The sequence below is a fragment of the Periplaneta americana genome, chromosome 6, assembly GCF_040183065.1.
Source record: "Periplaneta americana isolate PAMFEO1 chromosome 6, P.americana_PAMFEO1_priV1, whole genome shotgun sequence".
NCBI classification, from domain to species: domain Eukaryota; kingdom Metazoa; phylum Arthropoda; class Insecta; order Blattodea; family Blattidae; genus Periplaneta; species Periplaneta americana.
In genome coordinates, this window is record NC_091122.1 from 105728483 (window position 1) to 105750523 (window position 22041).

A 22041-nucleotide genomic window follows, 5' to 3' on the forward strand; every position below is an offset into this window, starting at 1 on the left:
AAACAAAAAGTAGAAATCAACGCATTTAATAACTCCTTTAAATCTACTTCAACATGGGGAAATGTTCATACAGGGGTCCCACAGGAATCTATATTAGGGCCTCTTCTTTTTTTAATTTTTATAAATGACCTTGGCCCCATAATAAAAGGAATAGGTTATCCTATACTATTTGCAGATGACACAAGTATCATAATTACAGACAATAACTTTGTCACATTCAAATATAAAGCAGAAACAATTCTCCTTAAAATTTATGACTGGTTTACAACCAATAAACTAGCATTAAACATTAATAAAACTAACATAATTCAATTTAAAGCCACTTCAAATTTAATCTCTGAAACATTGGACACAACTATCAACAATATACCTCTACTAGAAACATCAACAACCAAATTTCTTGGTTTGCATATTAATAATACAATAAATTGGAAAAATCATATCAAAGAAATAATCCCCAAACTTAGCTCAGCATGCTTCGCAATTAGGTCGTTACAACAATTTCTAAACAGCAGTATCTTAAAGACAATATATTTTGCCTATTTTCAGTCCATTATGTCCTACGGAATAATATTTTGGGGAAATTCTGTAGATAGTAAAAATATATTCTTATTACAAAAAGAGCCATTAGAATAATAGTTGGAGCAAAGGCTAGAGAATCATGTAGATTATTTTTTAAAAAATTAGAGATTCTAACCTTAACAAATCAATACATATACTCTACAATAAATTTCCTCTTATGTAATAAAGAAAATTTTCCAACTAACTCAGCCATACATAGTATAAATACCCGCAGAAGGAATGATTTTCATATGCCATCATCAAATTTATCATGCTTTCAAAGGGGAGTACGTTACATGGCGATAAAATTGTTCAATAGTCTTCCTGAAGACATTAAGAATCATAGCCAAAACCCTGCATTATTTAAGACAAAACTAAAAAATTACTTAATATCTCACACTTTCTATTCTGTAGATGAATTCTTGACATTTCACAGTACTGTGTAAATATTATAATAATATTAAATGGTAAACATATTACATTGTATAAAATATTATTGTTATTAAGGTATTAATTCTGTACATATTTCATATTTGCATTTTATATGTATTGCATTTTATTGTTAAACGTAAGAATTGGACATGTTCTTTATTCTATGCTGTAAAGCAAATGTAAGAATATTATGGAACAAATAAATAAATCTATCTATCTATCTAATGCAAAATCGTGTTGTGTGACTGTTCTGGTATATGTCAAGAATATGGTCTATGCAGAGGAGATTCATAACCCTTGTCATCAGCGAGAAAGATGAACTGTAGCCATTGCTACCAACACACCTGATGTGTTGGAGCAGACGTGAGGAGAGAGATTATCACTAGGACGTCTGCAGGTTCACGAACATTGCACACATAAAAATCTACTAAACACTGATAAAAACCTGAAGCTATGTTATATACAGAGTGTTTCAGAATTCAGCCGAAGAAATTTATCTGGTTATAGAGGGGCTGTAGACAAGCAATTTAGCAATTTGAGATGGGGAACCCAGGGTCTCCAATAAAAAAATATCTGAATTATCAGTTGTTGAAGTTGTTTATATTTGATATTCATAATCCGGTATTAAAATAAAATAGGAATATGGAATTATATGGAATGGTATCGGACTTTATTATAGATTGGATGAAGCCAAACTGTTAAGAACAAATCAACTGTGTTTTTAATATTTAACGTTTATAGAATCTACAAAATTGCTGGCAAATAATGAGGCAGTATGCCATTGCAATGCTTTTTGTTTCACCCTCATTCATTTTTTTTACTGTACCTATTTTAGCAGGGAATTATCAACATGAAGCTATGATGTAAAAGATAACGGGTCAGACCTCAGGCCAAAAGTCGTGTTAGAGTCCCACCGTGGTATTTTATTTTAATTCCAATACCTCAATCAGGGTGTACTGGCCCAAAAAATATTCCATGCCACTATATGCAAGTTTGAACCTGCAGACCCCTAGTTTCCTATCTCAAAATACTTACCTAGGACCCCTCCAAAAGCTCCTAAATTTCTTCGATTGAATTCTGAAATATGCGTGCATGTGCTTGTGTAGAAGAATTGTGCAATATTTGCATCTAGGTGTTGCAAGATTGGTATATTCATCTTTTAAGAATATTGGTATTATAACATTACATTATTAAGACTTGTTTATCATCTTATAATAATTTTTATGTGCCAGTGCATTGTGACCTTAAATCTAACATAGCATATTTACAGTTTCATATTGAATCAGTGCTTTTTCTTCTATTGTCATTTTAATATTAACAGCATCAAAATGACAATAGAAGAAAAAGCACTGATTCAATATGAAAAACTTATCAGATTACCAAGAAACAATTGGCATTCATACAGTCCTCTCTGTAGAATTAAAACTCAAAAAAGTTTCATATCCATTGTTCAAGAATTAAAACAGAAAATCAATATCCCGAATTTAAAAGAAACTTACAAATTAAACCAAACCCTTTAACTCTGTTAAATATAGAATATAATCTAAATTTAACAGAAGAAATACTGAAATCAGAAGTAAACACTGAAATACTGAAACAATTGTCTTTAGAGACAATTAATATTAGGTACCCTCCACAAAACTGGCTTCATTTTTACACCGACGGATCCTTGATCCCCAGAGAACAAGGTGCCAGTGCAGGTGTTATGTGCTGTCTCTTTTCACTTTATAGATCTCTTGGATATGGAACAACAAGTTTTGATGGTGAAATAATTGCAATAAGTGAATGTCTCAGGAATCTTCTATGCCACATCAATAAATTTAGGAATGCAGTTATATTGTCAGACTCCAAAGCAGCTATTCTATCAATCGTCTCTAAACACAAACCTTCATCTCAAACAGCAGAAATAACTAAAATGCTCTCTCAATTAATATCACTCAATAAAAGAATTGTATTCCAATGGATACCATCCCATTGTAGAATCCTGGGAAACGAGAATGCAGATGCTTTAGCAAAGAAGGGCAGCACTGCTACTTACAGACCTGTTACTAAATCTACGTATTACTCTGTGAAGAGATTTATTAAATCTACATACTCAGACTTCAACAAACAAAATTTGATAACACAATCCCGAGGGAAAAAATGGAACTCTCTGCATCAAAATCCACAGTTAATTCCCGATTTACCACGAAAATCGTCTGTAGCTGCATTTAGATTGGCAACAGGCCATGATTGTTTGGCCAAACACCTGCATAGAATTGGAATATATCAGTCCCCTAACTGCCCATTGTGCAACTCAAACCAAGAAATGGATTCGGAACACCTCAAAATCTGTGGTTCAGTGGCTGGTCATGAATAATATCTTTGAAAAATATTGGAGTGCAAGAGGTCAAATGACTTTATTGTCAAACGCCTGGCATTAGAAAACAACAACAACAACATATTTACAGTTTTATCTATTGTTTACATTGTTTATGTGTACATTATCAACTAAATTCTAAGAATAACGTATTTATAATTACATCAACTATTTACAAAACCTTATTGCCTGATTCTGTATTTTAAGGATGACAATATTGAACATATGTTTATTTCTAAGTTGACAAAATTATACAGTATTTGCATCTAGTTGTTGCATGATTGGTCTATCCTTTCATTAAGAATATTGATATTATGAGATTACATTATTAAGACTTGTTTGTCATCTTACAATAAGTTTTATATGCTGGTGCATTATGACTTAAATATGACAATAACATATTTACAGTTTTATCTACTATTTAAATTGTTTATGCATACAGAATGAACTTAAATCTAAGATCTTATTTTCACTTTCATTAGCTATTTACAAAACTTTAGTTTATGTGTGCCTGGAGCTGTATTTTAAGCATGCTCTGTCTGCATGAGAGTTAGTATGTTATTGTTACTGGAGCTTCGTGAAATCAGTTGACTTAATGAATTTTAGAAATGAGCATGAGTGTTTTTGTATGATGTTGCTGTTAGGAGTTGACCAATGTCCTCCGCTAGCTATAATTTGATTTCTTGGAATCGTTCTTTGAGCTTCCAATATTTTGCATGTATAAATTAAGTGTTCAGATTGTGTGTGTGTGTGCACGTGCGTGCGTGCACGTTCATTTAAGTGAAATTACGTATTTATTAAATATTGTACGGAATTCTGAACTCTGGAGTTCTTTTATGTACACTCTGTTTTCCTGATGATGGGACCAATTATTGAGTTAAGAAATATATATATTACTGCTTTTATACCCAAAATTTACACTATAAATTGTTTTCTGTTAGGATCCCCATCATCTGGCATTGCTATGAATCATCACTTGGTCTGCTAGCTGTGAGTGAATACAACTCTCTCGATATTTCCTCACAGTCTGCTGGTGCAAATGGCTTTGAACAAGCTTTTCCCAGTGATTGGACCTATCAAATTATTCTTAAACTGTACAGACAAGCTCTTAGTGGGTAAGTACTACAGTGCCATTGCTTGATGTTAGTCTATAAGAAAGAGGACATCCATCATTAGAAATCGTGCCAAAGAATCCAGTTATGCTGGAAATAAGTTATGCCAATGTCTGCTCCATCTACATTTGACACTTCCCCCCCCCAATCAGTGAAACAGTGTAGATGTCTGAAATCATAACCAGATTAGTCTCATTGTGAGTCCATAGGAACATAATATTCACTATTCTTATTTTTAGTAATTCTCCATGAATTCGTCATTCTAAAGCGAGGTCTTATGACGTTACAGTGTGTTTGAAATGAGGTAGCTATAGTAGGTCAAGATATTAAATAAATAATAATGAAGTAAACTGTTACTTTACATCAGTTTATTAAGTGCTCAAAGTAACCTCCATTAACATCTAAGTACTTGTTAATTGTTCTGCGAAGACTTTTTCTAATATTTTCTAAAATACAGGGAATAATAGTGCTACACTCTTCATGTATTCGTTTCTTCATTTTTTCCTTTGGTGGTAGGTGCTATAGACATGACTTTTTCTTTTACATATCCCAACAAAAAGTAGTCCAAAGGAATAATGTCAGTTGAGTGGGAAACCATGTGACAGGTCTAGCACATACAGCCCATCCATTCCAAACTTGTCATTTAACATTTTTCGTATACATCTTGCGAAATGTGGCTGCTTACCATCCTGTTGGTATCACATAAATAGCTGACATAATGACAGAATGTCTCACTTGTTACTGTGCCTTCAAAAAAGTAAAGCTAATGTTTCCAAGAATACCATACCAAGCATTTAATGACCAGTGATACCGAAAAGGCACAGTTATCATCCATTTGGGGTTTTCAATTGCCCACTAATGCATATTACGAGACGCGTCCATAAAGTAACTTGCCCACTCGTCCCACAGCTAGCAAACCATATGTTGTGCGAAGCAACTGCGTGTACGTGATAGAGTAATATCTTGGCATGGGTCATGTGCTAGCAGAACTTCCCGAGTGCTCTCAGTACCTTTGTTGCATTGGTTGAAGATGGACGTTCCTATTCCAGGTCCCGCCGCATGTGAAGTGCGGTCAGTGATAAAGTTTTTGAATGCACAGGGCATAGTGCCGATTGAAATTGATCATCAGCTGTGCCAGGTCTATGGGCAAGCAGATGGTGCGTTACTGCTGTAAACAATTTTCAGCAGGACGCCAAAATGTGCATGACGAGGACTGCAGTGGGAGGCCAACCATCATCACAGATGACCTTGTGGAGCAGCGCACCATCTGCTTGCTCATGACATTAGGCTGACACAGCTGACGATCAATTTCATTCGGGCTATGCCCTGTGCATTCAAAAACTTTATCACTGACCTCACTTCACACACGGCGGGAGCTGGAATGGGAGTGTCCATCTTTAACCAATGCAATGAAGCTACTGAGAGCACTCGGGAAGTTCCACTAGCACATGCGCCATGCCAGGACATTACTCTATCATGTACATGCAGTCGCTTCGCGCAACATATGGTTTGCTAGCTGTGGGACGAGTGGGAAAGTTACTTTATGGACGCGCCTCGTATATTTATTAACATTGCCATTGTTCAAAAAAGTTTGTCTCAACAGAAAATAATATGTTTCTCAGCAATGAACCATTTATTGAAATTGGCAGGCGCAGGCCTATAAGGTCACAGTTGGTGTTCTTCTTGGGGGGTCTGTATTATTTTCAAACAAGCTGTAATTTCTTAAGACCTCACTTTAGGAACAAATTTTTTAAACAAAAGTTGTCCGATTTGTTGAGGAGAACCAGAATATTAAAAAAAAAAATTCCACTCCCCCATGCCCCATGAGTGGGACCTGACAGAATCCTGTCCATGACACAATCTGAAAGGTCCCCTCCCCTCTTCTAATGAGATTTTAAAAAATCAGCATTTAGTTTATTGATCCATTTAAGAGAAACTAAATTGTAACACTTCATATGAGCATATTCTTATACATCATGTTGTTAAGAATATGTGGAACTCCACTTCTTTATAGTTTTAAATTGAGGAAAAGTTGCTGTCTTGATATTATAAACATACAGTATATATCTTGTATTATTTTCATTGCAATGGAGAAGGTTAATTCACATTACATCAGTATTGTTCTTGATAATAAACAACCTATGCTATTTGGTATGTAAACATTACCATTTAGATGTTCATGAGAAAAAGTAGGTGCACAGACAAATAGGCATTGTAGGCAATGGTGCTTGCTTATGGTTTATGGATTTAAATTCATCTAAAAATGGTCTGTTTAAGAAAAAATGCTAATTAGTAGATTTAATCATGAGAAAGATCTATTTGTTCGTAAATAAAACCAAAATTCTCTGCTCAGGCCTGCCATTATTTCGTTTTCAATTCTTGTTAAGGCTGGGATTACGATCAACATTCGTTGTGTTATGGTGAAGTTCAATGAAGTTTAACAAATACAAGCTCCATGTATTTGATTACAGTTAATGTTAAAATGAACGACTGCATGATGGCGTTGATTGGACATTGCCAAGGTCTAGCTGCCACAAATGCAAAGAAACATAAATCGAACGTCATCCAATCACGAATCAGAATTGCGTTGCCTCGCTTCATATAGTGTGCAGCGTGTAGTGTGTATAAGCATACAGTTACATAGTAATATTAATTTTTTTCAGAAAAGCAGACTGTGACGACAATACTCTCTCTGTGATCAGCTCGTTGCAGTGGCTTCTCATTGTGGAGTGCTTACGACCTCAAAGCATGGCCACTATCAGTGTGACAGCAAGATTCTGTTACCTGTCGACTGTGTTTCTGGCAGGTTAGTACAAGTAAACTTGTGACGACAATACTCTCTCTGTGATCAGCTCGTTGCAGTGACTTCTCATTGTGGAGTGCATACGACCTCAAAGCATGGCCACTATCAGTGTGATAGTTAGATTATGTTACCTGTCGACTGTGTTTCTGGCAGGTTAGTACAAGTAAACTTGTGACGACAATACTCTCTCTGTGATCAGCTCGTTGCAGTGGCTTCTCATTGTGGAGTGCTTACGACCTCAAAGCATGGCCACTATCAGTGTGACAGCAAGATTCTGTTACCTGTCGACTGTGTTTCTGGCAGGTTAGTACAAGTAAACTTGTGACGACAATACTCTCTCTGTGATCAGCTCGTTGCAGTGACTTCTCATTGTGGAGTGCTTACGACCTCAAAGCATGGCCACTATCAGTGTGATAGTTAGATTATGTTACCTGTCGACTGTGTTTCTGGCAGGTTAGTACAAGTAAACTTGTGACGACAATACTCTCTCTGTGATCAGCTCGTTGCAGTGACTTCTCATTGTGGAGTGCTTACGACCTCAAAGCATGGCCACTATCAGTGTGATAGTTAGATTATGTTACCTGTCGACTGTGTTTCTGGCAGGTTAGTACAAGTAAACTTGTGACGACAATACTCTCTCTGTGATCAGCTCGTTGCAGTGACTTCTCATTGTGGAGTGCTTACGACCTCAAAGCATGGCCACTATCAGTGTGATAGTTAGATTATGTTACCTGTCGACTGTGTTTCTGGCAGGTTAGTACAAGTAAACCATCACAGCTTTGCTCTTGGAAGCTCAAATATTTGTACAGTGGCATAGGTATTATAATACTGTTATAGTACCTCATGAATATATCATAAACTAGGGATGTCAAACACGAGCATATTGTATCCTTGGACAAGGAGTCTAGAGATCTTCTGCTTAAAGAATTGCATGTAGGCATGTAGATTCTGCGTCATTGTTACACTTCATTTAAAGGCTAAAAATGCCCATACTTGACATGCCTGCCGTAGACACTGACTGGTGAAAGGAATGGATCACTCCTTTTTTACATTAGACTTCATTTTTTCTAGGTTATTACAATAATTTATTACGAAACAACTTAGTTAACATATGCCCTATACACGATATTTCTGTTGTCAAAATCCTTTTTGCTTTCAATTTTCTTTAGAAGTTCTAAAATTATGTAATTTGTATAAATTTCAAGAAATTCATAGCATGAAGCTATTGGGATCTTGCCCTAATATTAGGTGTTGTCATCCTTTATTGTTATTATGATCTCCATACATAGCGGCATGATGGTCACAAGATTCTGAATCAACTCCTTGGGATTGCATGTCCACTTATCCAGCAATGCTGCTGCATTTCGTTCAAGATGTTGAAGTTGCTATGCCAGACATTTTAGCAAAGATATGTTCATACAACATGTGTTCAATGAGATTGAGGTCTGGGCTATGTGCATGCCAATTTAGTATTCATATTTTGATGTTGCGAAGATATTTCATCATGCAGTGAGCAGTTTAAAGGTAGTCATGTATAAAGGTGAAATTTTCACTGATTAAAGGAGCGAAAAAAATTACTGTTCATAGGTGTCACATGACCACTAGACCACTGTAGTGGCTGGTATTTATTAATACTAATTCAATTTTTACATAGTAGTCCACTTTTTTGCTGGCCATTGTATGATGCAGTGAGTTGAATTGTCATCCTTCAGTCATTGCATTAAATGATTATGTATGTATATAACTATTTTTAACACTTAAACGTTTTTATTAATGTAGGCAATGATCTCTTCCTTGAGCCGGAAGTGCACCATCACTTAGATACTTTACTGCGCATTCTTCTGAGAAATAATTCCAATCTCAACTTCAATGAGAAGATACCTGGCTTTACATCATTTTACGATCTGTAAGTACCCACTGGAAGAGATGTTTACAACTGATTATGTGTGGAATTTCTTCGAAATTTTGCTATTTCTTCTCTTTAAAATGCGTCATAAACATACGCATTTGAAATTTTGGCAGTTTCGTAACGAAATAAAACACCACTTTTAGTCTAATCTGTAGGTCGATGTCTTTCTTGCACTTAATGTCTAGTTATATGTCTTCGTGCACATGATTGTAAACTAGGAGATTCCATTGACATTAAGTTTACGATACTATTTAAAACTGAAAATGTTGTACACTTGGTGATGAAGCCATTCATTCTTAGGCTGAAAATGTGGCCACCACATTAAATAAGGCAAGCTAAGCCTAACCATGAGTATTAAAACTAAGAGATTAATGAAAGAAATACGTAAGTGACTCATCTAAAAGTGCGTCTACATTTGAGGAGATCCGTTCCTAACCGTATTAAATCCACTGATGTAATTTTTTCAGGAGAGAAGAAAAACTGTTTATGTACCAACTAAGGGAGGTAAGAACTTAATTTATCAGAATAAATTTATATTTGAAATCACTTTTACATCAGACTGTTCTGAAATTCAGAAAATATGGACGTGAACATAAAGAAGAAAAAAAAATTTCTGTCTCAATATTTGTAAAAATTGAACCAAAGTAATTTTGTAAGTAATAGGTAACACTCCTTGACTTACTCCTACGTAATATTCAGTCACGAAGGTATAATGTTCATTAATGCTAACGATCTTGATCGTCCTTCTTTTCTGTAGAGAAAACCCTTTCCTTGACCCTGCATATATCATCTTCGGGAATTGGACAACAGTGGAACCGACTTTCCCTATGCTGGCTTGGTGGTTTGAAAAGTGTTAAATCAGGATCCGTATCAATGTTTCTGCAGATTGAAACAAGAATACTCTATTGTACATTACATGAGTATTGCAGAAAACAGTTTTTTAATGAAAATAAGTCTACTAAACACCTACTAATTATTAGGAAATATAGTAAAAATATATCGAAGTTCACTTTGTTCCTGTCATGCTGTTTTCTTCACTCTTTTCCTGCTTCCTCTGCTATTCTAATCTATAGGCATTTCTCCCTCCATTTTAACGGATATCATATGCACAACTGGACTGCAGCAGCACTGAATCATACAAAAGTCGACAATAAGTCAATACTGTAAATTAGCGCCAGTTTTTCTCAGTCCAGGAATCTTACAATGAAAAATATTAATTGGTTTTAGATAGCATACGGCTTGACGCGGACAAAGATGTGGACATAATACACTTTGTCACGGACATCCAGTTTCATGCATTCTTTTCAAGGGGATTTAATACAGTTAGACTCAAACAGACTTCACAGCATGATAGAGCATGCTATACGAAATCATGTAAAACTCAATTTCATCTGTGGTGGGCTTAATATGGTTTGGAATGGACCTCATTTGTTATGTAACCTCGTTACAGGCACTTGTTACCATATTGTGGTAACAAGGTTTGGTGTGTGTCCCATATCATGATATGTGTACACTCGAGCACCTGACTCACATCTGTTACTGTCTGTCGTCACTTCATTGCATCCCAGTTTTCTCTAAACTTAAGAACAGATCCAAACTTGTTCAAGAAGTCATGCGTTACTCCTTTGGAGCAGATCAATTTGCTGACATGTCACCAAAAGCAGCCGAACCAGGTAATGAGTACCTAATGGTATATGGACAGGGTTACCGTATTGTGTGATGTCATCTTAATGTTTACATACTAATCAGTAACATAAATAAATACATGCACTTCAAATAACAATGACAATCACATGGAAATACCTTTCCTCAGTCTTACATTTTTCATCAATCATTCACTCTGCCCACTACTAATTCCACAATTTGGGACCTCTGGCCAACATCTACGGCTGACCACTAGGATCCAGAATACAAAGCAAAGGTTAACTTAAAAATAAAGTACAATTTGATTTGCGAAGAGAATACAAAACAATGATAAATCAGTATATATTTCTGAATTGACTTATACTTGCTACATGCCCTGCCCATCGCAAACATCTGGATTTAATGTTCCTAATTATGTTAGGTGAAGAACACAATACATCCAATTCTGTGTTGTGTAACTTTCTCCATTCTCCTGTAACTTCATCCCTCTTAGCCCCAAATATATTCCCAAGCACCTTATTCTCGAATACCCTTAATCTCTGTTTCTCTCTCAAAGTGAGAGTCCAAGTTTCACAATCATACAGAACAATCGGTAATATTTACTGTTTTATAAATTCTAACTTTCAACTTTCTTGAGAACAGATTGAATGATAAAAGCTTTTCAACCTAATAATAACAGGCATTTTCCATATTTATTCTGCATTTAATTTCCTCTTGAGTGCCATGTACATTTGTTACTGTTGCTTCAAGGTACTTGAATTTTTTCACCTTTTCAAAGGATAAATTTCCATTTCGTACTTCCAAACCTATCTTCTTATTTGCTTCAAATAAAATTCCCGTGTTTTTCCTAATAGTTTGTTGATTTCTCCTAACATATTCACGTCATCCACATAAACAAGCAGCTGATATAACCCGTTCAATTCCAGACCCCCTCTGTTTTCCTGGTTTTTCCTAATGGCATATTCTAAAGCACAGTTAAAAAGTAAAGGTGATAGTGCATCTCCTTGCATTTAGCCTGCAGTGAATTGGAAAAGCGTCATACAGAAACTGGCCTATACAAACTCTGCTATACATTTCACTGAGACACATTTTAATTGATCGAACTAGCTTCTCAGGAATACCAAATTCAATATGAATTCATTACAGTTTCTTTTTGTAACTGTACATAATATTCTACAGATTTTAAGCATTGTGATTACAACTGTATAGGTACACACAGCTTGTGGAGCAGTTTGCAGCCGTTTCATATGGAGATGAGTTGTTCGGCCATTTCGTGATGATTCCACTGCAGCAGCGTCATTCTCCAAGTTATCGGAAGCTCGTATGGAGTGAGCAGGCTGCTATATTGAGAGTTCTGCGTACCCCTCCCCATCAGGTAACACTTGCAATACATTGCTACAGTTTTATTGTAGAAATGTTTATGATTTAGTTCTTGAAGTAAATACATGACATCATGGTTATATTCTGACATTGATGTATAAAGTAAACTGTGTACATGCTGTCAAGACATACAGTAGGCAGGGAACTAAAAATACCATATTTTCTAGACTTCGACAGTAGAAGGAGGTGGTGCGGTCAGCATCATGGTCTTGTTGCATTTTACTATTGAGGAAAGGTGAATGGCTAGAGCAGAAGTCTCCAAAAAGTGTATCGTCATTCGTGCTCTCGATGCTGCCCACTGAACACAGTGTGCTGTATGGCTAGAGAAGGGGGAGGGACTTGTACACTCTGCTTATGTTTACAGATAATAACATCAAAAGAATAAGAAATATCATACGTTTGTATATTATATTATATTCCTTTATAAATAAACAACATTTACATTACCAAGCTGTCAAGATTAGAAGTGGTTTCATAAGCAGCCAATATTAACTGCACATGAAGGCTTTCATCTGTCATATGAGATCTTTTACATGATTTTATGTTGTTACTTTCCAAAAAAAGAACTGTTCACAAATATATGTGGAACCAAACATAGCTGAGATTCTCAAAGCAAAGGACCTTAAACTCTGGTATTCACATGCATCAATATTCCTAAATATATCTACACCAACATAATCTTTACACTTGGTTCTGAACAATATATCACTTTGAATTGTTACAACTTCAAATTGTAGTTCAGGTCTTACGTCTGCAATGTTCATTGTAAACAGAGTCACGAACAAGGAAAAATCTTTTTCCATGTTTCTGAAGTCTCCAAATCGTCTTTCTTTGAAATCTGTTTTGAGACTTTCCATGATTTGGCAATATGCATCTACTTTTGATTGGGTAATATTTGTGAGCAAATGCAAACATGGAAAATGGAATAATTCATTTTATATAAGCTGCACTTTCCAAACATCTAGCATTGCCGCAAAAGGTGTAACATGATTGTACATGTCGACTGTATTCTGATTGTGTCCTTGCAGATGACAATTTAAATTGTTGAAATGTTCCGAAATATCAACCCACAGTTCATCTTTCAGCTCCTGAATGTTCTTCCCCTGTAAATTAAAGGGAACAATAATTAGTTGCAATGAACAATGTAGGAGATATACTAAACCACAAAGCATACACATAAAAAAAAAAACTTAGTTGACTTTTCACAAACTGAGATATTGCAAGGTGTAAGTCGAAAAAATGCCAAAGCATTTTCCCGCAACTAAGCCACCTAACTTCCGTGTGGTAAGGTATATCTTCATATTCCTCTCTTAGGCCTATTTGCTCCAACAGCTTACGAAATTTGCGATGTTTTAGGGAGGAACCATTGTGTTGACCATTCATACGACCACATCCATCACCTGTTTCTTATTTACAACTTTATTCCACAGTGCTTCCTGGTGAATTAAACAATGCAAATATGTTACATTTACATGCACTCCTTGATCATTCAACCATTTGTTTAGCCTGCCCACCAATCCTGTCTGTTTACCAGTCTTGGCTGGAGCCCCATCTGTTGCTGTTGACACAAGCCATTGCAAATTCAACCTCTTCTGTTCTATAGCGCCTTTCATTGTCTGGAAAAGATCTTCTCCATTTGTATTTTGTAATTACATCTAGAAGACATTCTGACACTGTAAAATGTTCATTAACTCCTCAGATGAAAATGGCTAGGTGAGCTTCGTCATTTTCTATCTGTGCTTTCGTCCAATGCAAGTGAGTAAGCTACAAACTGGTTAATTGTGGTTTCGACTTCAGATTCAATTACATTTGCAATCTTGCAAATCCTTCTCTGATCTGTGTTTGGGGACAATTTAATTTTCTTAAACTTGTGACTTTGTTCTGACACAGTATATTAGTAACGTCCTGTATGCATGATTTTACAAATGCTCCTTCTGTAAAGGGCTTCATTGGTTTTCCAATATTCCAAGCTAGAACATAGCTAGCAAGAAGCTTTTTTTTGTTTAAGACTGAGGATACATGTATGATTTGTGTTTTTGTTTAAATTTATCAAAATATTTGTAGGCCTATGTATTTCACCTGAAATGAAACGAAAAACTACAAGTATGTCATGCGGAACTGAGTGTAAACATATTGTAATATACTGATTATTATGTATAACCAACAGTTATACAGATATCCCCAAAATAAATTATTTTCATATAGCCAATATGCCAGTAATTGTATGATATTCTTTGTGAAGAGTCGAGTAGTGTCGTCGCATGTTTAATTTTAGCACACCCTTAAGAATTTTCGAACAAATTAAACAGTTCACATTCTCCCCACTAACACACAGAAAAATGTCTCTTGAATGTACCACGTCCATGATTAGAAGACATTGTGAAATAGTCGAACACTCCGACCAACACATTGATAATGACAATCCACCACTGCTCTTCGTTTGTGCATAAACATTGAGTACAGTACAGTTGGAGATGGGTGAGGCGGAGTGTGCTCATTATGTATTGGCTTCGGTTCCATTCAGGGGCTTACTCGCGAGTAGGCTTTTGGAGACGTCTGGGCTAGAGCATCAGCTTTTCACATTGGTAACATGGATTCGACTCCCGGTGGGTCCAATTGAAATTTGTGAACAAAGATGATGTTTGGTGGTAGCTTTTTGCAGGATACCCCCGTTTTTCCTATCAGCATTTCACTATTGTTCCATTAATAATATTCATACAGTGTTACATAGTTCGCCTCCCATGGTGAATCAAGGGTAATTGGCTTCATGGCAGCTAAAGGAACTGCAAGCTTCAGCATGTCACCCACTAGATGGGGATGCTTGGGTGAATAATGCAATACTCAATTTATAGGATTCTGAATTGCTCCCTAGAACTGTTCTTCATTGTAAATGATCAAAACTATATGCTTAAACTACTGGGTGTTCATTTCAAAGTGTGTCATGATGTCACTGTTGTGAGTCAACGATTTGAAGCGAGTTTCAGCTTTTATGTCAGAGAAGTTGCCTATTAATCAAGGCGTTTAATCTAAACTTGAGAATGTGTACGGTATAACTTGAACGTCGTAGCAACAGATGGAGGTCTGTACTGTCTGTGTACTACCATAACCTCTTTCGAATTGTGTTTTGCGCGGGCAAGTCGTACACAGGGTACTTGTTATTGTCGGTTGCGTACAGCAACATTCCACAACACAAATCAAATGCTCTGTGTCCATGTACAGTACACCGTCGAAGTTAATGTCAACAAATACGTAAGTAATCGTCGTAACCTTCTTCCCATTTCCCAACAGTAAGAAAAAACCCACCTCAGTACATGTTTCCAAACAGTTCACATTCCTGCCACTACCAGCATTACCATACGTATCAGTAAGTACTCTTCAGAATGAACGCCGTACTTGCTAGGCAACTTCTCTAACACATAGATAATATACCTCTGGGTAAGTGTAGGAAGATTGAATTCTCTAGGCTCATCGACTAGCCACATGACAGCATACAGCGAGCCATGACACACTTTGAACTGAACACCCAGTATGGCAAAGGAAATATTTATGTTTGTCTTTGCATTGTGCAATAAACATGACTTTTAAATATTGTTTTTAGTTGGCTGTTCCTCTCCAAGCATATCTGGAACCCTATGAGATGGACCCATCACTTCTAATGTGTTACCTTAATGGCCTGGCAACAGGTGAGCGAAGTTGCCACGTAATTTTATTTTTAAAATCTTTATTTTCTTGCCAAGATTCTTGTGACATGATATTGTGACAGGTTATTTTTGTAGTAGTACATAGAATGGAGTACTTCATAGGTTGCATGGCTATAATACCAACCTATAAAAGTTGGTAATAAAAAGGAGGAGTTAGTCATTATCATTAGGATCAGTGATTGATAAAAATCTGCGTCTTTCCTCTGAAAATTACATTTCAGTTACAAATTAAATTTCTTAATACTTAGAAGATTAAGAAATTAATGAGATTTTGTAAATATTGCAGAGGCACATTAATATAATCAAAATGAAATGAAGTTTTCTTGTGGCCCTACGAGGTCAGTGTGTATGTGTGTGGTATAGATAGACACTTAAAGGACGCAATGAAGTGATTGACTTCCAGAAGATTATACATTTACTTGCATTTTCTAGAGAATAGTCAGTTTCTACAGTGATAGTGTTCAATTAAGACACTTATATAAAAATGGAATTCCATTACAGTAAGCTGACGGAGATTGTAAGTAAATTGTGATTAAATTGCTTGAATATCTTATTTGAATAATTTCTATGTAGGCCAGGTGAGAGAAATTTGGTGCCCAGTGCTTTACAAAGTTGCTGTTCATCATGTTGCCACATTTATCTCACAACAGCCGAACACATCCATTGCACAACAACTCAGTTCCAGAATCCAGAAGCTAGGCAACAAGGTAAGAAACTGTTTCCTTGCCTTGCTCATTAAAGATATGTCAACTTACAGAATGATCTTGGTTTTATGCATTCTCATTCAAGTTTTCTGAATATGCACAGGTACTTGTTACATTGCAGATGAACATAAATATATAGTTATGAAACAAGAAATTGGGGTAATGATATTAATATCTGTTTGAAAAAGTATGGTTATGAAACTGAGACTTACATTGACATCTTTGAGTTGGATCCTGTTGTGAAGTGTGTTCATCTGTTTTTTAAAGTTCTTCGCATTTTAGTAAGGTTCTTCTCAGAACATTAGCAAGTTCACGCAGCAGTAAAAGAAATGAGTGGAATCGTTTTTTATAAGCTACACTCTTTAGCCAACTAACAGAAATGGAAGAGACCAGAATGTATGTTGTTAATTATTACGATTTTCAAAAGTTCAAGAGTTTATAGCTACTTATTTCAAAATCATACTTTAAAAAAATATATGTTTCCTGCATACAATTTAAACATACTGAATTTATATATAGATTTTTACATTCCTCTACATAGCTGTTTATATTCACGTGTGAGTGTGGCATTAAAGAAGCAGTCCGCGATAAAATTCTTTATTTCGATTATATTATAGGATGTTTACCAAAGTAATCCTTGGATTAACGGCGTTTGTCGCATCTCTCTACGCCTTTTAGTTTGCGAAATATTAAAGGTCTTACTGCAAGCTCTGACATCATAACCACTGATCGCTTCATAAGACTGCGTTGTAGTTCCGTTTGACATATAGTGTAGAACGAATAAATACATATTCATATGTTACAATCAGTTATTATTAACACACTTAAGACCTATCACATGCATATACTGTAATAATAATAATAACTTAACCCATTTTGAATTTCGTACTCACAGTGATTAGAACGACTTGGGTCTAGTAAGGGTTCCATTATAATCTAAGTCAACGCCTTCACTGAGAGAGTGAATGTATGTGAGACGTGAAATATTCGTTATGAATGGACTGCAAAATACGTGTTTATCTTACGTCAAAAATAAATTAGTACATTGTTCATATTATTCTATTGCGTCATAGTTGTCGAATCACACGGTTTAGGCACGAATGCTATGTTTGCGAGAACCTCTAAAACATGTGGATCATGGAATTGCGGCAGTTGATAACCAGAACTAATTCCAAGACATTTTTCTGTATAGTATCTTCTCTCCACGCATTTTCCTTCCAGCTGTATGCTTTGTCTTCCACCCACATTTAGTGGCTTTAGAGTACTAGAGTCTGGAGCTAGTTACATCTCTTTTCACGTTGTAATTATGGTCCATTATCGCAATCATAGTTCTTGTTATCATTCTACTGTATGGTAAGTGTTTTCTCTTAGGAGTGTAAACCAGTCTCTCGTTATGGTATGATTCAAGTTTGCTGGCCTGACAAAATTCATTAGTCTGATTTAGGTCTTTTAAAAGGACAGGGTTACTTACAGTAGCGTGCAAATTAATCCGAACAACGTAATTACTTATGCAAAAACACTCAAACGGGATAAAAAAAGGATCTAAGACATACCTCAGTAATCTATGTGGCCTCCCTTGTTCCTAATAACAGCTCTGAGACGATTTGGCATGGATTCCACTAATTTCCCACAAATATTCTTGATTTCTTCATCGCGAAACCATACACCAATGAGGGCAGAAATCATCTTCTCCTTTGTAGAACAATCCATTTTTTGCATTCTTCTTTTGCAAATTGACCACAAGTTCTCAATGGGGTTGATGTCGGGTGAGTATTGTTGAAGAATTCTGTAGTTTTTCGAGACGTATGGCATGGTGCCAGGTCTTGTTGGAACACACCTCTGCCATCCGGAAATGATTTTTGCAGCTGGGGTACGATTCTGGTTTCCAATAAGTGAATATATTTGCCAGAATTCATCATTCCCTTGATAGGTATTAATGCTCCAGGCCCTTCATGTGCAAAACAACCCCAAAACATTACTTTAGGGGGGTATTTGGGTGCTTGTTGGAGATGAGCTGCTGTTACTTTTTCGGATCCTTTCCGTACGTAAGAAACACGGTGGCCGTGGACCTCGAAATGAGACTCATCGGAAAAAAGTACATTCTTCCAGTCATTCACTGTCCAGTGTTGATGTAATTTTGCCCACATTAAGCGTTTTTTGCACATAACAGGGGTTAGCAGTTGCTTCTTAATAGGCTTACGAGCCCTTCGTCCAGCTTCCAAAAGCCTACACCACACTGTTGTGACGTGAATATTCGCCCCAGTGGTAGTCATTAACTCGCGGGTTAAGTCGACAGCAGTTAGTCTAGGATTTAATTTACTTTTCCTGACAATTAAACGATCATCTGCAGGTGAAGTCTTCCTTTTCCGGCCACAGTTTCCTTTTTTCTGGGGTGTGATGGATCCAGTCTCCCTGTATCGTTTTATGATAGAATTAACAGTAGCCAAACCGATGTGACATTCTGCAGCAATTTGCCTCTGTGTCATAGAAGAATGCTCTGCTAATGTTATAATTTTAGACTGTTTTCGTGGAGTTGTATCCATTTGTGAAGACGACAGAATGTACACAGGATTGCAGTATTAAGTCTTCAACACAACTGAAATGCTTATAAGTACAAAATGACAGGCAAAATGTCACATATTATAAAAAAAATGACAGACCTAAACAATGGAATTACACGTACTACAGATGTCAATTAAAGCGGTATGAGCAGGTGTGAGGCCAACAATGACAGAAAATGTAAAAATATGTCGTGTTCGAATTAATTTGCACGCTACTGTACAACTTTTTTCAGAGCATTGTAATCACTGGATCCAGGTTCGATCCATTCCCTCTCGCTATTGTATGGTGAATGTGTGCACATTTTTTATTATGTCTCTGTTTCTCTCCATTGTGTATATTACAAACATGATTTAATACAGAAATGAATCTGTCTTCTAAGTCGTCAGAATCACCTTCACATGTAGCACATGACCACATAGGTGATTTATGATGCTCTCTTTCCACATTTCTATTATCTCATATGTTTTTTGCGGCAGCTTTAAGGTTTTTAGATGAGCTTTTTGCCATGTGCCAAATGTCATATTGATGGTCCATCCATTCATATTTGGTCCTTATCAATTTCCTAATTCCTCTATGGCGATCCGACAGAAAGAGGGTAATGTTCATTTTTTCTTTTAGGCGATCTAGAACTTTTTCCCATGTTGCTTTGCCTACAATTAGACTCTTTTGAAGAACTACAAAGACTATAATCTTATCTGAATCGAGGTCCATTACACTGTAAGTCACATTTTGCACTGTAACTAGTTGAGTCAAATTGGCCATCACCGCGATTTGCACGTTTTTATCTTTAAGGTAATTGATAAGTTGTTTATGAATCTGAAAATAATTACATCTCACTGTTGGTTCTACTAATTTTGAAATTATTTTATAAACTGTTGTCTTGCCAATGAAACATAGTTGTAAAGTTTTTGAAAAATTTTCCAACAATTTGTACCTAGCACAAGTATAACACAGAACTCACTGCTATGTTTCACATTGGTTCGGATTCCCTCTCCCAATGGCACATTGCATTAATTTTCAGCAATGTTCCTATTGTTTCTACCAAATATTTGTAAAATGGGAATGACATATTACAGAAGAGAAACAAAATTTGTAACGCTGACAAAAAAAAAACACTTTTTGACTCCCTGTATGTCTCTAAGTCAGTTTCTGGCTCCCCCAAATCTGATTCACCACACACATTTCTTAGCATCTCGCACCCTATCTCTCACTGCACAACTTTGTTTATATTAGGTTCCTGTGAATTTTCAGCCTCATCGAAAACTACACACACGTAAATATTTTCAGCTATAGGTGCATCACTGCAACTTGCTATTGCTTCTTCGACGACCTTCTTTCATTTATAAGCAGAGAAGCGCATAGTATCAGAACTGTCTTAGGGAGATTCTCCTTTCAAAAATAGGGAAGGGACAGAAGTTTTCTTCATTTCCATAGGAGTTCTAGTGTCTTTCATTAAACGTCCTTTTAGTAGAGACAAGTCTTCAAAATCAGTTTCACGGAAATGACTGGAACACACAACAGTAGTTTTCGATGGTGTAAAACCTTTTTCTGTTGATTTTCTTCACCCATGTTTTAAATCTTTGCAGTAACTTTTCTCTGTTCGGAAAAACATGAAATGATACCCCTTCTTCATGTTCTGTTTTTGTTGTTCCCTCTGAACACGAAAAAACACAACACCACGTTATTTTAAACTGTATTACGATACAATTTCTTCTGTTTAGTTTACTGTAGTTCAAAATCGAAAAAGAAAATACGCCTACATAAAACCACAACATTAGTATGTGCTTTTTTTTTTATGATTAATTGAAAAGCATAATATGACTTCACAGAATCACAACTAAGTCCGAAATTCTGTTCACGTGTACTACGGCACGAGAAGTTTATTTAATAAAAAGCACTGCACTCGGGGATGTTTTCGGTCTGCTACACAATCACACAAGTTCAGTGGCTATGTCGTCATAAGTTTTTGTGCGGAGTCAGTAACTCAAGAACCATGCCTTGCATTGACATGCGGTAAATTACATTCTACTTAGATTGAAAAATGTGTTTGATTAAAGCCAACTTAATTTTATCGCGGACTACTCCTTTAACACTGTGAAATAATTGTGTGTTTTTTGTGTGTTTCAGGATTTACGAAACCTCTTCTCTACCTATTGTTCAGTAACAACGTAATTTGTAAATGTGAGATAGATTTATGAAATAAAATCAACATTTTTTTTTTGTCGTTTTTGTTATTTTGTTCTTAATTATCCTGTTGTTGCTGTTAAGTCTTTGTTCCCCCACAGATTTCTGACTCATTGCAGTCAGTGTTATTGATTATTCAGAGTTTGGAGAACTAATATCTTTGAACTAACTAAAAAATGCCACTTTCTATGTCTAAAATTCAAACAATCTGTCTCTCAGAGGCAAAGAGGAATGGTGGCTATCTTAACGTTTGTGAATTACAAAGACGAATATTGTGTTATATGTAATTTTCAGTTTAAAAACAGGTAGAACCCCGTTTATCCGAATTAAAAGGGGCAGAGTCCTCTCAGATAATTCCCCCTCCCTCTGATAAGCCATGGATATTATTTTCGATAGTGCACTAAAAACTGCTTAATATCTAAATGTACAGCATCACAGAAGTTAATGCACATAAGTGAATCACTTGTCACCTCTCATTCAGCCAGGCCATATTTACCAATGAGCAGAACAAGACAGTTTACCTCGGGCGGCAGAATTTAGGAGGCGGCATTTTTTGCCCAAAGGGCCTGCAAAACATTCGCGAATTTTGTTATGAGCAGTGGCGAGGCATGGGTCCAAAAGTAGGGGAAGCTCGTCTGTAGAAGAGTCTTTTCCAACTTTTGCCATAAATTATATAAATTTAATTGCTTT

The 22041-nt window shown here is 36.1% G+C and overlaps 2 protein-coding genes across 5 annotated transcripts in view; both read left to right on the plus strand.

Moving 5' to 3' along the window:
• LOC138701622 (RNA polymerase II-associated protein 1-like) overlaps positions 1–7423 on the plus strand; it is a 94170-nt gene extending 86747 nt beyond the window's left edge. Inside the window, exons 19-20 of one of the 2 annotated variants that reach the window (XM_069828699.1) lie at positions 4294–4467; positions 7128–7423. In XM_069828699.1, coding sequence (XP_069684800.1) covers positions 4294–4467; positions 7128–7275 — 322 coding nt within the window. In that variant the 3' untranslated portion in view covers positions 7276–7423. The remainder of the gene's footprint in view (positions 1–4293; positions 4468–7127) is intronic. The other variant, XM_069828700.1, reaches the window with a different exon arrangement.
• On the plus strand, positions 7419–21391 carry LOC138701623 (RNA polymerase II-associated protein 1-like). 3 transcript variants are annotated; one of them, XR_011332641.1, is made up of 7 exons: positions 7419–7570; positions 9047–9173; positions 12030–12195; positions 15799–15883; positions 16475–16608; positions 19786–19884; positions 21295–21391. XR_011332641.1 is itself a non-coding variant. In XM_069828702.1 (6 exons), the coding sequence occupies exons 1-6, from the start codon at positions 7513–7515 to the stop codon at positions 21337–21339; spliced, it is 615 nt and encodes a 204-aa protein (XP_069684803.1). In that variant the 5' UTR covers positions 7419–7512; the 3' UTR covers positions 21340–21391. The 3 variants fall into 3 exon arrangements, 2 of the variants coding, with proteins under 2 accessions (XP_069684803.1, XP_069684804.1); XM_069828702.1 differs by lacking the exon at positions 19786–19884; XM_069828703.1 differs by lacking the exons at positions 7419–7570; positions 19786–19884 and adding an exon at positions 7681–8020.
• The last annotated feature ends 650 nt before the right edge of the window (positions 21392–22041 follow it).